The 22,477-nt window shown below is 36.6% G+C and overlaps 2 protein-coding genes across 2 annotated transcripts in view; both read left to right on the top strand.

The window, feature by feature from the left end:
* The window catches only part of obscna (obscurin, cytoskeletal calmodulin and titin-interacting RhoGEF a), a 63,365-nt gene extending 57,913 nt beyond the window's left edge, over positions 1–5,452 (top strand). Inside the window, 9 exon segments of the mRNA XM_067414682.1 lie at positions 78–221; positions 317–439; positions 559–726; positions 2,290–2,395; positions 2,883–3,122; positions 3,236–3,459; positions 4,138–4,234; positions 4,349–4,498; positions 4,793–5,452. Of these exon segments, the coding sequence (XP_067270783.1) occupies positions 78–221; positions 317–439; positions 559–726; positions 2,290–2,395; positions 2,883–3,122; positions 3,236–3,459; positions 4,138–4,234; positions 4,349–4,498; positions 4,793–4,970 (1,430 nt within the window). The 3' untranslated portion in view covers positions 4,971–5,452.
* Positions 5,453–5,890: 438 nt separating this feature from the next.
* dmap1 (DNA methyltransferase 1 associated protein 1) lies at positions 5,891–14,226 on the top strand. The gene is made up of 11 exons (XM_067412718.1): positions 5,891–6,044; positions 6,418–6,525; positions 6,641–6,732; positions 7,363–7,561; positions 8,326–8,484; positions 8,586–8,753; positions 9,803–9,988; positions 10,211–10,282; positions 10,830–10,902; positions 12,781–13,067; positions 13,487–14,226. The coding sequence occupies exons 2-11, from the start codon at positions 6,427–6,429 to the stop codon at positions 13,544–13,546; spliced, it is 1,395 nt and encodes a 464-aa protein (XP_067268819.1). The 5' UTR covers positions 5,891–6,044; positions 6,418–6,426; the 3' UTR covers positions 13,547–14,226.
* The last annotated feature ends 8,251 nt before the right edge of the window (positions 14,227–22,477 follow it).

Consider the following 22,477-nt stretch of genomic DNA (forward strand, 5'->3'; position numbering starts at 1 on the left):
TTCAATTGCAGATATTTCACTGTTCAAAACAAAAGTTGATTGTGTATAATAATTACATCTCAAACTCTTTATAACAGGACCAATTGTGAAGAACCCCTCGCCTGTCATGCCAGAGAAAATTACGCGATCTGCCATAGTTCCTGCTGCCACCTCATCTGAAAGTCCTCAGAAGAAGTCCAAATTGTTTTCACTGAAAGTGCCAATATTTAAGAAACCCAAAGGTAATATTTGTTGTGCTGATTTGGTCATCTGCATTTAAATGTTTGTGATATAATAATTCTATTAATGAAAAAATTGTTTTTCAACATCCTACCAGAAAGTCCAGTCAAACCATCCAGGCCAGATGTCATTCAGCTAGCAGTGGGTGGAGCTTTTGTGTTCTGGAAACCTGTGCCGTCCAAAGAGCTTGTCACCTATTGTATTCAGTATAGTGTAAATGGTAAGAATACATTTTAAGCACTCAGAAATTGTATGGTTTTTAGCCTCCTAAATAATTAATTAATTTAATTTATTTAAAAAGTTATTTAATAATTTATTCTCCTTTATACTTTATATTAGGTGGGGAGTGGAGAACATTGTCAGAGAATGTTACAGACAGCTGTTTTACAGCTAATGCCCTTCCGAAAGGACCAGGATATATATTCAGAGTGTCCTATAACACCAAGACAGGGTTGGCACCTTTCAGTGACCCTTCACCACCGGCTTTTATGGCCACCCCTTATGAAGGTACAACATTCTGAAAAAAATCTTATTTTTATCCAAAGTGACTTACAATTTATTACCCCATCTTATACTTAAATCAGTTCTCTCTAAAGGTCTTGTTTCTGGTTCACTCACACACTTTGGATTGAACAAGCAACTTTTTGTGTTTGTAAATTAAATCTTTAAAGGGGGTTGAATTGAGAAATCAACTTTCCCTTGAGCTTTTGATATATAAATATCATAATAATATAAGATTATCCTGTAATTTTTAGAGCTGAAAATGTCCTGGTTGGTTAGTCAAAGAAAAGCTTTTATAGACACCAGGCCCAGAAAATGATCGTGTTCGCATCTTGACGTCATCGACTGATGAAACATCACCTCTACAGAATAATAAGCACATGTAATTCATTAGCCCCACCCACCGACTAATCAGATCATGATAGTCAGCAGCAATAAACAAACTGAAGAAGATAGCAAGACACTGCGCTATTCCTGGTTGTGGAAGAACACAGTCACTGCATAGGCTTCCCTCGGATCCTAATATTAGGAATGTGTGGTTGAACGTTATTTTTAATGAAGTTCCAGCTGACGTGGGGAAGACAGTGTTCACTTAATTTCTCACCGGGATCGTTTGTAAACAAATCTCACAATGCTATTCTTCTATAATGGATCCGACAGGTGGAATGGTGCAGCACACTTATGTGAGTAAAACGTGTTTTTATATGTAATAGTATTGCATTGTTATAGATCGTTTTGCTTATGTGTACGTGTCTAACAGAGCACTCTGGACTCAGACACGCATGAGCCAGGGTTCGTAAAGCCCAACGTCCCAGCTTGGGCTGTGTGTTTTCCTGACGGGCTACCAAAACGGAAGCCCTTCGGCAGGCCGATGAATCTCGTAATATTCCTTTCTTGTTCTGCTATTCTCTCTCTCGACTTGACATTTGAAGGGTGCACTCGCGCACGTGTATGTGTGTGCGTGCGGTTCGCACTTATATTGAACGATCGTGCAGGCTATGTAATACAAAATAATAGTCCAATCATTTACGGGTGGATGAGAAATAAATCATTATGTTTGATTGATAAAGACGTACTTGAATCATTCCGGTTGCCGCTTTCAAAACAACCCCTCCTTCATGTGAACTGAACTGACAGGGGCATAGATATAACAGGAGCTGAAGCTCATTAAATATGCAAATCTTATCCAATCTTAGCCGTGGGTGTTTACTTCCAAGTCTCCAGCGCATCACAAAACCCACCATTTTGCAGAGAGCCTCAAAACCAGTGTAGAAAATAGCCTATTACTTATTAGTTATGATGTTTTTGAATGTAAAAACCACACAAACGTCATTAGTTGACCTCAGACAACAGTATAAAAAAGAAAAAAAGCCAGTTCATGACACTTTTAAATATTTGCCTTATTTTTAAAGATGCAATTTACTAACACAGTGTTTGCCAGTTCAATCCAAAGTGTGTGAATTTCTCTATTAAAATAAATGGAATATGCATTATAATAGATTCATATTAGACTGTTTATTAAAGAATTTAAAATCAAGGTGCCTTAATACTTTTATTTTATTTTTGCAGAGACTCACAATCCTCTCATTCAGATGGAATCTATTGGGTCAAAGGTCACTGTACCTGGAGGTCTTGGCACTGAGAAGTCTTACAGATTCCTCTCCGAAATCAACAGGTACTGTATGAAATATATTTATATAAGGAGCATCAAGTCCCACCCATTGTCCATTACAATATTTGAGTGAATATACTCACTCACAATTTCTACTTAATAAAATATTTTGGAGCTTGGCATAACTAAATAAACACAGGTGTATGTTCATTATAAAAATACCAAATAATAAGAAATACCTTCATTTTTGTCTTATGTACTTGATTTCATGATTGTTTTGCCTTATTTTAAGTAATCTTGAGGCCCTCTGGTTGAGAACCACAGATCAAACTGACCCAGCAAACACCCTGTTGATTTTTAATGGGACAGTGTGAATAAGCCTTAATAGAGTTTAAACTATTTTGAATAGCTTGCATAACATTTATTGCCATTATTTACAATTCTTTAATGTTGCAAATTTACATTAACTACATTTACTACTGATGCCACAGAGACAGTGACATCTAGTAAGTAAAATAATAAACACAATCTACCTTATTTCATTTGACAGAGGCCGTTTCAGTGTTGTAACACAGTGTGAGGATAGCCGCAGCTCGCAGATGTTGGCAGCTAAGATGACCCTCTACAGACCAGAGCAGAGACAATTGGTTTTGAGGGAATATCAACTGCTTCGCCGGCTGAGCCACCCTCGGATCGTCCAGCTGCAGTCGGCCATCCTCACCTCTACCTGCCTGGTGCTTATTGAGGAGCTGTGCTCAGGACGAGAGCTTCTGTATAACCTTGCAGAAAGGTGAGAGTAACAATACCATTTATCAATTATATATAATTGACATAATCACATTCACAGACACAAGTGAAAATCATTATCTAATGACCTTACAATGTACTCTTGATGGTATATAGGAATCTATATTCAGAAACCCATGTGACAGACCTACTAGAGCAGATTCTGAGCGCTGTGGATTACCTGCACAGCCGACGCATTGTACACCTGGACCTAAAGTCAGACAACATGCTTGTGACAGGCCGAAATGTAGTGAAGATTGTGGATTTGGGCTCCGCTCAGCCCTTCACTCCAGGACAGGCGCTGAACATCGAACACATCAAAGAAATGACAGATAATAAAGGTAAATCTGTCACTTTGCTTCAAAAACATTGATTTGAATCATTCATTACACAACCATTTATAGATTTGGGGTGAAGATTTTTAAATGTTTTTTGGAAGAAGTGTCTTATGCTCGCCAAGGCTACATTTATTTGATCACTTATACAGAAAAAACAGCAATGTTGTCAAATATTATTACAATTCCAAATAACTGTTTCCTATTATAATATATTTTAAAATGTAATTTATTCCTGTGATGCCAAAACTGAATTGTCAGCATCATTACTCCAGTCTTCATTTAAGTGTCAAATGATCCTTCAGAAATCATTCTAATATGCTGATATGGTGCACAATAAACATTTCTTATTTTATACAAGTTTTGCTGCTTATTTTTAATAGAAACAGATTTTAAAAAATCTGGAATTTCTGGTGGATAGACAATTCACAAGAACAGAATTTATTTAAAATATATGTTTTTCAACATGATCAAAGTCTTTACTGTTATTTTTGATCAATTTAAAGCATCCTTGCTGAATAAAAGTACAAATGTATTTCTTTGAAAAGAATCTTACTACCCTCAATTTTTTGATCCGTAGTGTATGTGAGTTATGCATTTTCTCAGCTTCTTGGCATCTTAAAAGAAAATAGTATAAAATACCACTTTATTTTATGAAACAATATTTTCTGTTCTGTTTGTTAGTTTATATTGTCCTTCCTAAAGCTCCTGAAATCTTAGAAGGACAAGGAGTTGGACCCGAAACTGATATCTGGGCTGTTGGTGTTTTGGCTTTTATAATGTAAGTACTTTCATTCAAGGAATAGTTACAGGGCCATTAGGGCATCCTTATTGTTTAGCCATTGTCAACTAATTTCTCCTGATTTACTCAACGTTCTTTACTTTCCCCCTGTAGGTTGAGTGCAGACAGTCCCTTTCATGCTGATTTAAATTGGGAGAGGGATCGAAACATCAAAAAAGGAAAGATCCAGTTCAGTCGTTGTTACCCAGGTCTCTCAGAGGGAGCCATCAACTTCATGAAGAACACCCTGACCAACAAAGCCTGGTAAAAATGCATAGACTAACAACTGATCTTTGCTTATTTTAAGTGTTTATATCCAAATAAAATGTTGTCATATTTTGATTATGCTGATAGAATGACAAAAAGCTAATAAGTTAAAAATAGCATTATTATATGTATGACTTTCCATCAGTAGACCTAAGGAAAACAATAGTTTAAAAAATATATATCTTGCTTTTCAGACAAATTATGATTTTCATTTCAGATTCTGTTTCACACTGAATCCGTTAGTATGTGGACATATTGGGCAGTATTTGATGTGACTCCATGTTTCCTCAGGGCCAGACCAACAGCTGCAGAGTGCCTCCAAAACCCCTGGATACAAGAAGACCATCCTCACAGCAAACACGCCGGCTCTGTGGTCTTTTTTTCAGCAGACAAGCTGCAGGCCTATCTCAGGGAAAGAGAGGTCAAGCGAGACCACGTCCGTACAAAAATGAAACTGCCCCTCTCGTAATTCAAGGGACAGAACATATGGAGGCAGAAAGTGATGTGTGAAACTGTGAAATGCTTTTGTAGAATTTTTTCTTTTTTAAGCTTAGTCAGATTTATTTTTTGTGCTGCTCTGGGGGAAAGATTATGATGAATGTGAGAGATATTGAATGATAATTAATCATATTTCTTTAGATAACATTTTTAAACAAGTGTAATCTGCATGAAAGTTTTTCGATTACTGCTTTGTAAACCTTAAAACAGTGACACAACTTATTTATGCGGATTATGGCTTGTTGCATTGTTCAAGTGATAATACACATATTCTGAACAATTTAAAGGTGATGGTTGATGTGTTTAGTGTGAATGATCTATCTATCTATCTATCTATCTATCTATCTATCTATCTATCTATCTATCTATCTATCTATCTATCTATCTATCTATCTATCTATCTATCTATCTATCTATCTATCTATCTATCTATCTATCTATCTATCTAATCACTGTGCGGTATATTGTTTTCTTTGTGTGTTTTTTTTGTTTGTTAATAAACTTATATGACACCATTTTATCAGGGATAACTTTCTTGTATGATATATGAAGTGGTTAAATTGAGTATTTTATTAATCACTGAAGATATGTTTCTCACTGTTATGCAAATCTTACTTTGTGTATGGATTTTATTGGTTTTGAATGTTAATTTAGAAAGAATGGCAAAGATAATTTAGGGATTGCTGTTGCCTCTGCAGTTTTTTTTTTTTTTGCATTATTATCAAAAAAATGCAATGCTCTTAAAAATAAATGTTTTATTACACTATAAAACTTGTTATTTTTGCAGTGGCGGGTTATATTTTTAAACCCACAAGTAAGGCATTTTATAAATAGTTTAAGTGACAAGTATATTGTAGATGCACTACATCCTTTTGTCCAATAGGAGGCGATCATTTACACAGGGGTGTCATGAAGCACAGAAGAGCCATCCGTCGAAGAGGAGATCTGCATCCGCCGTTAGATACAGCATTTTAGCTAATACTGTCTCGTAAATAAAGACCAGCATATATACTTTACATAAACCGACTGGCTTTATTTTTCTCAGGTAAGGTTAAACGTTACTTTAAATACCCGCACAGTTCGAAAATGCAGTTCTGGAAGTGCTATATGAGCTCAATGCGATTCCCGCCTGTAAGCTCATTGATTCCGAGATTCGAGTTAGCGCTCAGTTTAAGCTGTAATTTATTTATTTAACATCTACCAACTCACACAGACCCATCAAACAAGTTCGAACAATTGTCTGTGTTTGGGTAGGGTAGGGTAATGATCGTTGTCTGATGTACTGATACCAGAGGTTAATTTAGCTCTCATAACGAAGCCGATGCTTATTTGTCTGCTTTTAATTCGAACCAAGCACTTCATTGTATAAGTATTTTATGTATGCATCTCTTTGCCAACTATTCTGTCTAAACTATTAGTCCCTCACCATGACGACCGGTGCTGACGTGAGGGATATTCTGGAGCTGACAGGAGGAGACAATGATTCAGGACCCATCAGCAAGAAGGACTTTATCAACTCAGACAAGGTAACCTGTCACAGAGAACCAACAGCATCAAACTTTTGAATTCAGATAGGAATGTTAATGTGGAAAATGTCTTGGCTTTGTATTGAGACAATTCTCATTCTGTTTATCTTTGCAGAAAAAAGCCAAGAAAGTAACAGAGACATTAACCTTCAAGAGACCAGAAGGAATGCACAGAGAAGTTTATGCCTTGCTGTATTCAGACAAAAAGTAAGATGGCTGTCTCGACTCAACTTTTTCACCTCACTGTTTTACTGCCCAGATTTTATTTGGAATGCCCTCCAAAACATGATAACCAGTATATTATGTTGCTGTTTGAATGTATCATTGTTTTTGTTTTGTTGAAATGACTAAAATGACAAAAAAAACAACAAAAAAAAACAAGTAACTAATATGTTACATCGTATCAATTGTACAGCAATGGGTTTGCATGAGTTTAAAAACAAAATGACAGCTCTTGCTCTGGTAGATGTGCGCAAGCGTTTATCCAGGTGAAGTGCCCGTACAAGCAATTTTGTCATTTATGAAGTCATACTCGAAATAAACTTGTTTGAATCTTGAAGGAGTATATTTGGCACAGAAATACTCTGTCATGCGTCCAACTTGTTTTATGTTTAATTTTGGCCATGTTTAGCATGAGAATCCAACTCTTTAACAGTGTAAATAAGTGAATGCATGAAATAGCGCTAGAGATAGCGGTAGAAAAATCTGAACTACTGGTCTGACTAGGCCATCATAAAAATCCTTATAGTTGAGCCCTGTATGCTGTCAGTAGATGCTGATATTGTTATGTTGAAAGATGACAACAACAACATTTAATAAACATTTTTCTTTGTTCAGTCGGGATGCCCCTCCCCTGTTACCAAGTGATACTACGCAAGGCTACCGGACAGTGAAGGCGAAACTGGGCTGTAAGAAGGTGCGACCCTGGAAGTGGATGCCCTTTTCAAATCCAGCCAGAAAAGATGGAGCCATCTTCCATCACTGGAGGCGTGCAGCAGAGGAGGGCAAGGACTACCCATTTGCTCGCTTCAACAAGGTTGGAAAGAGAAGATTGTTGTAGAAGAAAAGAGAAAATTACATTAGTAGAGTACAAAGAAGAGATTGTGTATTATTCTTGTTTTGAAATTGAAATTCCTCTCCTTGCATGTTATTAAATTAGGGCCGAGACTCGATAAAAAAAATTAATCTAATTAATTAGAGGCTTTGTAATTAATTAATTGCATTTTAATTGCATATAAATATTTGACCTGAGAACAGTGAGAAGTAATTGTTCACATGGATTTTTAGTATACCACTGAATAATGACTGAATACATAAGCTTAATCAACAAAATATTGTTTATTTATTTCAGTCCAGCAGACCAGCGCAATGTTTGCCATTAAGTGTAGCAAAAGCATATTTGTGATATTTGAGGCTCGATGTGCTGCGGTGATACGCTAATTCCTTGTTGTATAGCTTGCACACAACCATGCTCTTGTCGACGCTTCCATTCTTTTGTTTTTTTTAAAACAAAATTTCCCATCCACGGGGCCAAGCAAAGCGGTTTCATCAGCTTCTTCGTTCATGTTCACTATGGTTTGTTGTTGTTGTGACTCCGGAGCGCTAGTTGGTGTTCCAGTATCATCGGTCCGTCGAAACTCATTTATTGAAAAACTTCCGCGGTGAAAAAATAAGTGTGGTTAAAATTGTTATTTATTTTTTTGCGTAATTAATTAATGCGTTAAAGTCCCGTAATTAATTAATCTTAATTAACACGTTAAAGTCCCGGCCCTATATTAAATATATTATTTCTGTTTATAGACTGTGCAGGTTCCTGTGTACTCTGAGCAGGAGTATCAGATGTATCTTCATGACGACGGATGGACAAAAGCTGAAACAGATCACCTGTTCGACTTGAGCAAACGTTTCGACCTGCGGTTTATTGTTATCCATGATCGCTATGATCACCAACAGTACAGAGTAAATTCCTCTTCATGATTCTGCTTTTTACTGAACACAATATAGTAATTTAGCTTCCATCTAATCACATTTCCTCACCGATTTCAATGTTATTATTGTAGAAGCGCTCTGTGGAGGATCTTAAAGAGCGTTATTACAGCGTTTGTGGCAAACTAACAAAGGTTCGGGCTGGAACAGGAACAGAGCCCAAGATCTACATCTTCGATGCCGGTCATGAGAGACGCAGGAAAGAGCAGCTCGAGAGACTTTTCAGCCGCACCCCAGAACAGGTGAGACTGCACATCTGCATAACAATTATTAAAACAGTGATATATTAGTATCAGTTTTAAAGAAGACGTATTGTGCTTTTTTACATCAACAATTTTAGTACGTAATGTTGCTGTTTGAGCATGAAAAAAGTCTGCAAAGCTTAAAGTAGTCCACTTCAAAGTAACCCCTGTTTCTGAACTCCTTGAAATGCTGTGATTTTAATCTTGAGTTTTCTTTCAAGACTGTTATTGCAACAACTTTCCTCATTTAAATAATTCCCACCCAAGGCATATATGCAAAATAAAGGAGCAGAGCCTGGTTAAGTTGTGTTAGTAGTGTGTTGAGACGTGCCATTTTGGTAAGGGTCTAACATTTCCGAAAAACGCTGGAAGTGGTTGACCAATCACAACACACTGGTCCGACCTTTCAGAGCACAGAGTGCTTTTGAAAGGAGGGGCTTCATAGAGTGTCATTTATAGACTGGGATGAGAGGTGCTTCAACAATGTAAAATGAGTGAAAAATAATGTCTTTTGAACATTCAAGCATGAAACCTATTCTAGTAGACTCGAGAAGATGCTGTAAAACGTTGTTTCCCTGTCAGTGTTTTTTTTTTAAGTTGCCAGCCACTTTTCACACAACGTTTATGGCCCCCAGAATACTTTGTTGTATGAATATCTGAACAAAATATCAAAATAAAAAACAGCCTCTGTTTCTTTTTTTAAACAAACATTTTATTTTAGTTTCATGCATTCTTTTTGAACAAAAGTTGAGAAAATCAAATTTTTGTCAAAGACACTTCCAGATCAGATTCAGATCGACGATCAAAACAGAGATGAACTAGATCACCTGTGTTTTGTTTAGGAGATTCTGTACTCTTTCAGAAGATGCGTAATAGCCCCCTGCAGTGAAAACTGGGAAACATGGCTTGCCTGGAAATTCTGTCAGTGGCTGGGCTAGTGCTGTCATAAATGATGGAAAATCCCATCAATGGCACGGAAAGAGTCAAGTACAAGCTTTATCTTTTTTAGAATATGTACTTTATGAACATGTACCTTTTCCTTCCTTTAGGTGGCAGAAGAGGAATACCTGGTCCAGGAGTTGAGAAAGATTGAGACACGCAAGAAGGAGCGTGAAAAGAAGGCCCAGGACCTCCAGAAGCTCATTACAGCCGCTGACACGACCACAGAGATGCGCAGAGCTGAACGCAAAGCCACCAAGAAGAAGCTGCCTCAGAAACGAGAGTTGGAAAAACCTGTAATTTCTTCTTTTTATACCCTTCAAACTGTCTGAATTCAAAGTTAACCATACTAGTGGTTTAAATTAGCAATTTTATTAGTGATTATAATTTCGCATTTCCTTTTCTGTAGTTTGTTTGTGTGCATTTCCTTTTAGAAGTTTTTTTTATTTTTTTATCTATAAACTTTAAAACTTTCTAGTGTTTTCTCTTCTAATGCCCTCTCATCTGTCCAATTGCAGGCTGTTCCTGAAACCGCAGGCATCAAATTTCCAGACTTCAAATCTGCTGGTGTTTCACTACGGAGCCAGAGAGTAAGATCAATTTACATGCTTCGAAAAAACTGACCCCTGATCCGTTTCTTAATATACGATCTATGCAGAATATTATGATGCATCCCTCCTCGCCACAGGAGCCTGTGGTGTTTAACTTCTCTCTCATTAGCCAGGAGTTGATTGATTCACACAGTCATAGGTAGAGTAATCTACCCACAGGAAGGCATTCCTCTTAAAGAGTAATGAAGGGAGGGCGCTCTATATAAAACGCATTAAGGATGGTACTGGGGTAGTATATGACTCAGATGAGGCTGGTCATCTGTTAGTCAGACTTGGGTGCATAAACATGTTTTGATCTGCCCTCTCTGAAGTGCATATCAGGGGTATTATGAATGAAAGATGACCCCATTTTTATTCGATTGCTTTTTTTCTACCATGTAGCCATCTGAGATTAAAGGTGTTAATGTTCCATCTAGAGTTCCAAAGACCTCATGGATTCAGACACGAGTGCACAAGCACAACTTAAGTTTACTGAAAGTTTATTTGTGGTTGTACATTTTGTTAACGAATGGATTTGTGTGTCTAGATGAAACTGCCCAGTTCAGTTGGACAGAAGAAAATAAAAGCAATTGAACAGATCCTAACAGAGCAAGGAGTGGGTGAGTAGCATTTTAAGTTGCATTTCTTCTAAACTCCTACCTACCACATAATTTCTATGGCCTTTTTAACTGTAATAAACTGGTTTCCCTCTAAAAACGATATTGATTCAATATCTCTTGATTCATTTTTGATTTTAATTATAATTAATTAGCGAAAATGTCCATTGTAATGTCAATTTTGCTTGCATATTAAAGAAATGTATTTCTTTTAAAATGTATAAAGGCATTTTAAATGACAAACTCATGAAAGGTCTAATGAATTAGTATAGAAATTTGAGATTTAGATTCATTTGGTGATTTATTAATTCATTTTTAATAAATAATGTGCATCATATGGACAGATTATTTATTTATATTCTAAAAAACTGGTCTGAAAGAGTAATTTGTGATTCTGACTTGCTCATGCTGTATCCTATTCAGGGTTCGTACATGGAAAAACCGTGAAAAGTCATTGAACTCTAAAAAAGCAATTTCCAGGCTTGGAAAAGTTTTGGGAAAATGAATAAACCCAGAAAGTTTTGGAAGAGTCTTGTAAATTTGTTTCTTTAATATATGTATAAACGAATATGTTTAATTGATAAATTACAATACTTTTACTTTGGATGCCGTTATATTCTCTGCATGGAGTAACTTCTGGCACACGCACAGCCTGTACTTTTTATTAAAACAATTAGTGTTAATAGTCATTCATTTTAGTTGAAGGGATAGTTCACCCAAAAATGAAAATCCTGTCATTAATTACTCTCCCTTATGTTGTTCCAAACCTGTATGACTTTCATCTTCAGAACACAAATTAAGATCTTTTTGATAAAATCAGAGAGCTTTTTGTCCCTCCATTGACAATAATCAAGTAATTCATGTGACCCAAGTGGTTTAATCTCAATTGTATTAGGCGGCATGAGTACTTTGTTTGTGCGCACACACACACACACACACACACACACACATAAACATAATTTACCACTTTATTTACAAAATATTAATCTCCATCACTGCAACTCTGCTCTCGCATGCATTGTGGTTCTCTCGTGATAAATGACAGAATTTTCATTTTAGTGTGAACCTTTTTAAAATGTGTAGAATGAACTGAAAATGCACCAGGGGACACAACGTGAATGACAGTGCAGTAGTAAATGTGTGTGCACTGTGCAGCCAGGATTTAATGACCGTGCGCATTTTACTTTAGGTTTAGAATCAGTGCCAATTCAGGAGCTGGTTTGCTTGAATGGTGGGTTCATTAGCCTATTATTCTGAATGAAAAACACAACAAAACAGTACAATGACAAACTCCCTTAAATAGGCACTTTTATATTACAAATCTGTCTCCTGCTGTCTGTGCTGTGACTCTCATTCGGCTCGCACTCTATTAAGCAGACACGTTCAGTTTTTATTTGTAGTGTCTGTTCTCTAACGTAACAAAATTATTTCATTACTATAAAAAAAAAAAAAAAAATTACAGTGGGGGGTGGTGCCGCAGTGGGCAAGTGATGTAACCGGTGTTGCGCCCTAACACCAACTATCACAGCAAGCCTAATGTATGCAGACTTTGATGAAACTATAGGTCATAAATATTGCCTCAAAAGTAATGAAAATTTCAAACCCCTAATAATGTGTAAAAACCCTGGCTATTGCATGCTGACTCAATAAAAAGATGTATTTTCATCCATTATTTCACAGTACAATACCTTTATCTCATAACAAGCAATTTGAACTTTTAACTCTGGTAAAATGTAGCTTCTTTTGCCATGGCGCTGAAAACACTAGAGTAAACTGTTAAACTTGAGAATTTAAAAATCTATATTAGGATTGTTGAAATGAACCTTCATTACAGTTCAGTTTATAAAGTCTCATAACATATCCCTTCTCGTTTCACGACAGACCTCAACCCTATGCCTACAGAGGAGATAGTGCAGATGTTTAATGAACTCCGCAGCGACCTGGTCCTGGTTTACGAGCTGAAGCAGGCCTACAGTAACTGCGAGTACGAACAGCAGATGTTGAGGCACCGCTATGATGCACTTCTAAAAGCAGGGGGCGCCGTCACACCACAGAGCGAGAGCGGTGGAGCCCCTGACAGTCAATCTTGGCTTGGAGCTGATGACATCAAAACTGAAGCCAAGGAGCAGATTATTGATGTGGTTGGAGCTCCACTCACTCCAAATTCGGTGAGTTTTCAAGGGAAAGTTCCTTTAAATGCCTGTCTGTAAAAGGCAATGTCTTAATAAATGGTTGGCTTAGTAATTTATGATAGACCTACTCTAGTAAAAAAACCTTGACAAGCATCATCATGCAATTTTTAGACCAGTTTTTAAACATTATATATATATATTTTTATTTAAACTATCATGAACATAGAACATAAAATCTATTATGAATTCTAATAATACTGATATAATCGTGATGTAAATGCCAACAGTATACATTTCAATATTATAATTCTTATCATATTTTAATGTATTTTCACATAAATGATAGCTTTGATTGTATATCCACTACTGATCTATTGATTTAAAAAATGATAAAATGTCTCTGTTGACAGCCTAATTATTTGAATATGATTTTCTTCATGTTCCTCTTTGTACAGCGCAAACGCAGAGAATCTGCTTCTAGTTCCTCATCTATCAAGAAGGTGAAGAAACCTTGACATAAATGACTCTGTAAACTAGATTGGACGTTTTTGGAAGAGGAGAGAGAGGTGTCTGGAGCTCTCTTAAGTGATTGCCTGTTTTGGTTGGGGTCAGAGGCTGAGTTTGTGGTTGTAGGTCATCCGTTATCTGCTCTTTTGATGACCGTTCTCTGGCTCTCTTTGTTAATGTATTCAGCACAATGACTACCCTCCCTGTACGCCACCCCTCAATCCCACCTGCTTCCCTCCTCGTTCTCCAGACCAAACCTGTACCATGACACAGACCACCCTTGACAACCTATTCCATTATACCACCATCTCTGTCCAACCCCGCAGCCCAAACCCAGATGAACTGTAAATTGGCAGAGAGAGCTAATCGGCACATGACAAGACAGAAGCAAGTAGAGGGAGAAAAAAAGAAAGTCTGCTTGTCTGTCTGAAATGAACGTATGCTGGACCGATGGTACGAGTCTGGATCCTGTTGGGGAATTTATTGAACGGGTGTTTGTTTTAGGCTGCGTCTTGAAACAGCAGGCTCTGGAAAAATGTTTCAATTTTTGGATGTGGCGCTGTCTAAGTGCTATCTTTACGTCTGCCATTCTTATGTGCTGTCTTACGCATCTCGAATAGATGCTCTTGTGCATTGATCTTATTACCTGTAAAATGTCCTTGTGTTTAATAAATGTTTTTCCCAAGTGTTTCCTTTTTAATTTGTTAAATTGTAATAAACAAGGTAAAAATTGACAATTTGGTAATTTACCACTGATTATTTAGGAATTAGAATATAAGTAGAATGTCATGTGACCATGGTTTGATATTTAGGTCAGGGGCTGGTTTAGATCAAGAATATATATATTTTTTAACTCTTAAAGCAAAAGCAACATTTTCAGCATCGTTTGACTAAGATAACATCCTTGTGCTGATTTGTTTAGTGAGATTCGTGTATTTTGCTCCGCATTTGTGAGCCACTCGATGCATTTTAAATTAGCTGTCAAGCGCGCGCATCAATAACGTGAACAGCGCGAGCGAGCTCTGCAGCTCGTCATCGCCACTTCATGAATTCGCCACGATAAAGACCTCTCCAGTAAATTCATTACAGTATTGAACATGACAGGAAACATTTATAATTTACATGTCAACTCTGCATAACCCGTGATACATTTATGCCAGACAGTAAAGTGCGGTTGTGAGCCTCTCAACTGAGGACATTGGAAGACCTTTTCTTTGGAACACATCTCTGTAAACACAATTATTTATTAGTATTAATGCTACTAATTTATTTTAGAAGACAATATATTTTAATTTGTTAACATATAACAATATGTTAACTTTATCTCTGTTTTATTCAAATGTTGTTTGTATAACTGAGGCTGTAATGTTTCTATTGTTCATCAACAGGGGAACAATTTTTTTCACAAAGTGGTACCATATCCTTCATCTGTGCCGTTATCGTTATAGCTGTGGTGTGGACTTCCCTATTTGAGGTGATATTTTATAGTTCTGTATGCAACAAGTATGTGTATTATTATAGAGTAATTTAAGTTTAAGACGAAATTCCACCATTATATATGTATTTTTTGTCTGTCAATGAAAATTCTAAAGAAGCCAAAGCAGGCATAGCTACCAAGCTATGCGCACTGAAATGGGCCAAGTAACTCGATTCAGCTTTTTTTTTTTTTCAACCTCAATAAATATTATTTTAAATACAAGGTTGTGTCCACTGGAATTAACCCCTTTATCTTTCTTGTCTGACTGTAGATAAAGCAGCTTCCATGGTACCTGAGGAAAGCTATAGCAGCTGTGATCTGTTGAGAGGGGAGAAAGTGAAAAACAGTGGTAAAATTGATTCTTGGTGTCTATATTTCATGTTGAAAATTGGCTCGTAAATCCCAACGTATGATCTATGGTGGCCATCCTTGAGAAAAAAAAAATCAGTAAGTGTGTAATTTCTCCCTTGACAGAACACAGCCGAAAGACGATCCTTCTTTTCCCCTCTCTCTCTCTTCCTCTAGGTTTCTTTTCATGACTTTGTGATGGCTCCATCTCATTACTGCAAATCCATTTATCAAACGTGTTACTAAGCAAATCACATTCCAAAATTTTGTATGGACATGTGTGTCATTCTCAAATGAGGATGAAGGTCATGTGAGCAGTTTCATGTCTTTTCCTCTTACGCTTTTCTTGTTTATTTTCATCTTGAATATCTTACGTTGACGTTAATGTGTCTTTGGGAGCCCAAACAGGGTCATTGCATTGCTACAAATGTGAAAATGTAAATGGCTGAGCATTCCTGCTCAGTGCGACACCAGATGTAAGAGGTAAAAGGCATCGGGCAGAACCCTGGCAGAGTGGTTTATTATCCCAACGTAGAAGTGATGGTGTGAAACGAGAGCTCTTTATCAGAGGCACTGGAGTGGAGGAGAGCTTTTTAATCATGGCCTAAGAGGGGTGAAGGGTTTTTATCATAATTGAAGTCTTTCCAGGGCTAATTGTGGCTATATGTCATTGTCTGAGAGCACGCCTGGAAGCAGATGTGCTAGGGATGTGATGGAGAAGAGTTAGTCAAGAAAAAGACGACTTGAGGTCTGTCATTGAGGGAGCGTGGCTTCATAGAGTTTTCATCACTCTATCAAAATGCATAGATCTCCATCACAGTCGGAGGATGATAATGAGCTTTCATTGAATTCCAAAATACATGTTCTGATAGAGTGAAATTCATTTAAAAATCATTGTCTGATCCCTACATTATTTTTTTCTTTTTTGCATATCAAAATAGGTGAATTCATCTCCAGGAAAGACAATGAAATGCTTTATTTAAGTTTCACTCGGTTACAGTATACCTCGCAGACTTCAAATTTGAGGAGCAATAGCGGACATCTACAGGGAAAGGTCAGTGTAGCTCATTTCATCTTCCTTTTACCTATTAGATGAGGTTACTGTCCTAGTCACCTGTTATTAGTCATGCTCTTGGCCAGTTTTAACCACCCCAGTCTGCTTTGCACAATGTTTCCATATCTATGCCCTTAAGACAGTTAGAAACGAATGTGATTAAATGGGGACACTTTATGTCTATGGAGAAAACGTGTTCACTCAGGACACCTTGGTACGAGGGGAAAACAACTGTGGACAGACATAATGCACTCCAGAATGTCATGTGATACTTTTGTTCAGCAAGGGTGTATCAAATTGTTCAAAAGTTACAGTAAAGACATTTATAATGTTACAATAGTTTACTGTTTAAAATAAACGCTATTCTTTTGAGCTTGAAAGAATCATGAAAAGTGTCATTTTTCATAAAAATATTAAGCAATACAACTGTTTTCAACATTCTTTTCTCTAACACCAAACCATAGATTGATTTATGAAAAACTGGTGTAATAAATGATGCAATTATTATTATTATTTTTAATCTTTCCAACTCAAAACCTATAAGCAATAGTCTGTATATTGATGTATATTAGAATGCAAAATGTATCTCTGCCAGATATATTTATATTAGGTATTTTATTTATATACAATATATATTTATTAAATTATCCATGCTCATTTCCCCTATTTTAGGGGAAAACATCTATATTATATTTGCCATCATCTACACTAATTTCAAGTTAATCTTAAAAACACTATAATCACTTAATGGCCCGGTTTCACAGGCAGGGCTTAGACTAAGCTAGGATTAGGCCTTAGTTCAATTAGGGCATTTAAGTAACTTCTATAAACGTGCCCTAGAAAAAAACTAAAAAAGTGTGCTGGTGTGCATCTTGAAACGAAACAATGACAAACTATTAATTTAAGATATGTCAGTGCTTTGTTGTTGAGATAAAACACCTCAAACATGCATTATAGTCAAGTCAACTTTATTTATATAGAACTTTTTAAAATGCCAATTGTTTCAAAGTAGCTTCTCAGTGTTAACAGAAAAAATGCAACGGAATTTGATTACAATTTTTTTTATTATAATTTAGGACTAGCTTAAGCCTTTCATGAGGAACGGGGGGAATAACAGGTAATCTTTAGAGTATCTCAACATGAATATCCATTTTTTTATAATGTTATTATGCCTAAATTTACTCATAGTGCTGAAAGCTCATTTTAGGTAATATAATTTTATCTTAAAGCTATTTAGTTTTAGTGGCCAATGGCCATTTATCAGTTATCGGTCATTACATTACACTCCTAGTTATTTATGTAAACAAGAACCTTAACCATCAGAAAGTATTAACATTATAAATGAAATGCTTTTGAAGTGGCATTGATTTTACTCCGACTGTTAAGTAAAACATTGTTTCGTTCATTGAGAGAAAGCTGTTTCTGTCCCATCTTGCAGCCAAGCCAATGAACCAGATGGCTGTGAGCAAGACAGAGAGTAGTTATTCTGCTCCATCCCTTTGACCAGCACTGCCTCAATTATCAGACTGACGTTTCATTAGCTCCTGCAGCTGATGCCACAGCGGAGGAGCGCTGAAGTGTGGTGAGAAGAACTGAAGGTAAAAATGACTCATCCTAGTTGCTAGCCTAGGCTGCTAACTTTAAGAACCATTCTTATTAAATCCCAAAAATGCCTGAGCCAGGGCTACATTTGCCATCAAAGTGTGTGGAAATGTTGGTGGTTGAAACAAGCTTTGTGCGTGTACACTGAGAGGTTATCGCAGGGCTAAGCCCAAGGAAAGTGGCAGATTTAAAGGATTCAACCCCAAGATGCTGTTGAGCTATCACGGATGACAGGCCTTTTCCTCTGCTGTCAATTTCAGCGAGATATTAAACCCAAGAATAAAGCTTGGGCCATAAAGTATGCAAGACTTTGGTAACTCTTGTCAAGGACTTTGTCATATCTCTGAAACATCATTTGAATTTCATTTTTGAGTTCAATGATATTAATTGCTTTTCTGTCTATTCTTAAAAACAGATTGTTGTTGGCATAGCCTTGGGAGTGCGAGGCTGACTTATCAGTTCACTAAAGGCACTAAAGTGTAATCTTCAGTCCTTTCCTATGTGAGAAAATCAATACGTTCAGCTGGAATCCCGAGCTGGGGGGTTAATTACAGCTCAGGGTGCTTGTAGAAAGAAAAGAAGCATTGGGAATGCATGTCAGATTGGTTGGATTCATTCAGTGTGTGCATTTTTTGGATAAGGTTGTGCTTATAGCATCTTTATAACAGAAGGCAAACCTTACATGTTGAATTAGGTGTAGTCTTATGATTCTTTGGGGCATATTAGCATGCATCTCATATAACATCGTAAACCTATGGAAGCCCATTTCCGCCACATAAGAAAAAAGACTTAGTCAAAATTGACTTACTAGGTCACAATTAAACCTAAAATTCGAAATGTACGTCATAATTATGACTTTTTTTCTCACAATCTACATTATCATAATTTATCACAAAAAAAAGTCATGACTTCAGACATTATGTACCAGAAATGGGGTTTCTTTTCATAGAAACCTAATAATCAAGTCTCCATCTTTATACTTTATAACATTCACGGTCCATTATCAAGCGATTACAAAATGATTACAAAATAAGTATATAATTTGCAATTTTCATATTTTTGAATATTTGACTTGTGAATGAGGGCAGAGAGGAGAATTAGAGCTTTAAGAAAGGCTCATAAAGTCTGATTAAGACAGATATGGAATTAGTTTAATGATGTCTAATAGAGGGCGCAATCACACATTTAATGCAAAGATCCCTTTTGGCACAGTGCATAGAAATGAGTCAATTACGTATTCATTAGAGGCACAGGCAGACTGTAAGTGCAGTGTGAACTGCATGAAGTGTTTGTCTTGATAGCTTAAAAAGCTACTAATAAAAAAAACATTTAAACTGGCTTAATGTACAGTATTAAAGCCTGGGTGGACTTATTCAGGAACTTACAAGGATAGTTCACTTGAAAATAAAAGTTTGGTCATAATTTACTCACAGTGTATGATTTTATTTCTCCTGCAGAACACAAAAGTAGTGCTTGTTTTGGACCACCTTTTATGGACATAAAAACAGTGATACATCTTTCATAAAATATATAAATAAATAAATATATGGACATAAAAACAGTGATACATCTTTCAAAAAATATATTAAAAAAAAATTAAATTTAAAAAAAAAAAAAAAAAATATATATATATATATATATATATATATATATATATATATATATATATATATATATATATATATATATATTTATGTGTGTGTGTGTGTGTGTGTGTACACAGAATGAAAAAGAGTAAATACTTACATAATTAGCATAAAAGTAAATAATTACATAATAAAAAAATTGCAGTGAACAAACCCTATATGATACACTTTTGGTGAAGTGATGTCATATTTCAGTCCTGTGGCTACGAATAGACCCATTTTTTGAAGAGTGTTTTGTATGCTTTAAAAGAGCTTTCAGGTCAGCTTCCTTCTCTTTTCTCATTCTTTGTCACTTTTTCTATTTCTTTCTCACTGCCCCTCCCCTGCCTTCTCGCGCTGTCACCCTTTACGTTGTCCGTCGGCGGCGCACACAATTACAGGCTCTGATTGCTATCAGCCAAGGTTGGGGGGCTTACAAATTAGGGGATAAATAGGATTTCCTACATGCTGGATGGCAAAGGCCAGGGAATGGTAATGAAAAACTATACATCACAATCAGCGCGACAATCCTATTCATACAGCCAGGCATTACATTCACTCTTCATAATAATAGCCAAATGACAGTCGCGGCCGTAAGGCAGAAGCGAGAAGCTCCCCACATCCATACCCCATAAGCATCTCCCATCTGAACAACATCTACGCCCAGGCTTTATTGTTATGCTGTGGTGTGATGCCATTTGCACGCTGTTTGTGAGAATTTAATTTATTTCTTCATTGTCATCTCCCATGAGTTTATGGGAGGGCTCTTTCTGCATTTTTCTGAAACTGGCTTGTGGTTTATTGAGAAATAGCTGGATTTGAGCTGTATTTTTATGATTTAGGACTGTTAAAAAATGTCTCTGTCTCCTCAGGAAAGGAATATTGCTGTATGCTGATTTTAGGTTTAAGTCCGTTTCATTTATAAACATGTTGAGTTCTTGTTTGTCACAAAGATGCATGCTGATACGCAGTATGACACCATATTGAGAAAGTTAACTTTTTACACCATTCTGCACATCTCCTTTGGCTTATTTTAAGCTTCAATTTGCATTGCAGAGCCCTAAAACTTAACAGAGAGAGGAAAGTTAACCATTCGTGTTTCTCTGTCAGTCTGGCTGAGGGACAGACATTCTCGAGTAGATGAAGACTCATTTACTTCCACAATCAGTTGCAGAAGAGCCAATCTGTCCCACAAAACACACACACACTCTCATTCTCGCGCACCGAGGTTGTCAGACTGCTGCAGGACTGAATCCACAGACCCACTCAGACCACAATTACTCGCGCTATAATGAGAAACCCGAGTCTGCCCACTTCAGTATCAGACTGCCACTAGGAGGAGATGGAGTCAATTAGAATGCATTGCACTGACAATGCAAACTCATTCACTTAGCCTGCCTATTGACAACCTATCATGGCATTCCTCAGAGAGGATGTTGCCGTAATTGGCTCTATTTTTATTTTTGGTAGTCAGTGGTCTAAGAAGCATCACAAAATGTTTTCTGCTCAGGACATCTCAAACTTGTGTAGTTTCTCTCGACTTTGGTGAAGTTTAGCTTTGCTAAGCCATTCTGAATCTAATGTTTTAGTTGCCAAATATTGCAATTTATACCCTGGTTCTCAAATAATAAATGTTTGAGGGAACTAATTAAAATAAAATAAAATGTGAAGTTAGCTTGCATCTTGATTTGTAGATGTTTTAGCTTATTATAAAGCTTGTTTTAGCTTATTTAAAATAATTTTAAGACATATTGTGGCTCCCTTGGGAGTGTGCTGAGGCCCCCTAATGAGTCCTGGTCCCCTGGATGAGAACCAGGGGTTTAGATTCTCCCCGAATGTATTACTTTCCTCTCTTGTTCTCCCTAACTAATCCAGTTTTCTACTTGAGGGATAAAAGATGTCCTGATTTGCTTTTTGGGAATCATCTGATTATGAGATGATAAAACAATTGCACCTAGGGCCTCTTTAGCTTCTGGCCAGCATCAAGAGAGAGATCAATCACATTTTATCAAATTCTCAAAGAGATAAAGGGCATGTACACACATAGCACATATACGCACACACTTATAATTTATCACCAAGGTGACAAGCAGCCCGACAGCATTCCGATCAATACCGCGAAGAGTAATCTGCGATAGAACGACATGGGACAATGGCCTGCACTTCCCCTTGTGAGGCCACAATAGATTGGCTGAGGAATCTGATGCCACCAAGACACTGAGAAATCTGATGGCATGAGACACAGTGAGGTGACTGCGATAAAGGGAAGATAGCAAACACTTCCCCTGTCGGGATTTTTAATCTAGGGCAGCAGAGGGATTTCGTAAAAGCCATTATCACCACTACAGATAAAAGTGCTTATCTGACCGTTTGCATTTGCGCAGTGTGTGTGTATGCGTAAAACAGATTTGTTTTACTAGTCAAAGCCATTCAAAATCTCATATTCAGAGTAAGAACCTCATAGCTGACATTTCAAGCAGTATTAATAGGGCTGGATAATAAAAACAAATTAATTTATCACAGTTTTTATTTAGATGATCCCGATAGTGATTGTTAAAATCCCAAGATTGATCTTTTACTTTATTATCAGTGGTTGCATGTCATTTTTAAAGTGTTAGAATATTTTACCTGAGTTGTGAGTGAGTTCAAAGTCTGTATTGAATGGGCACTAATATATATATATATCAGTATGTATGTATGTATGAATACATATTCAAATTATACACAGTACAGTAAACACAAACTTTTATTTTTGTATGCGATTAATCACGATGACAGCACTTAAACACTTAATTAAAACGATTGGTTGGGTAATTTTAATACAAGGAGTACA

The sequence above is a fragment of the Pseudorasbora parva genome, chromosome 13 (genome assembly GCF_024679245.1).
Source record: "Pseudorasbora parva isolate DD20220531a chromosome 13, ASM2467924v1, whole genome shotgun sequence".
Classification (NCBI taxonomy): domain Eukaryota; kingdom Metazoa; phylum Chordata; class Actinopteri; order Cypriniformes; family Gobionidae; genus Pseudorasbora; species Pseudorasbora parva.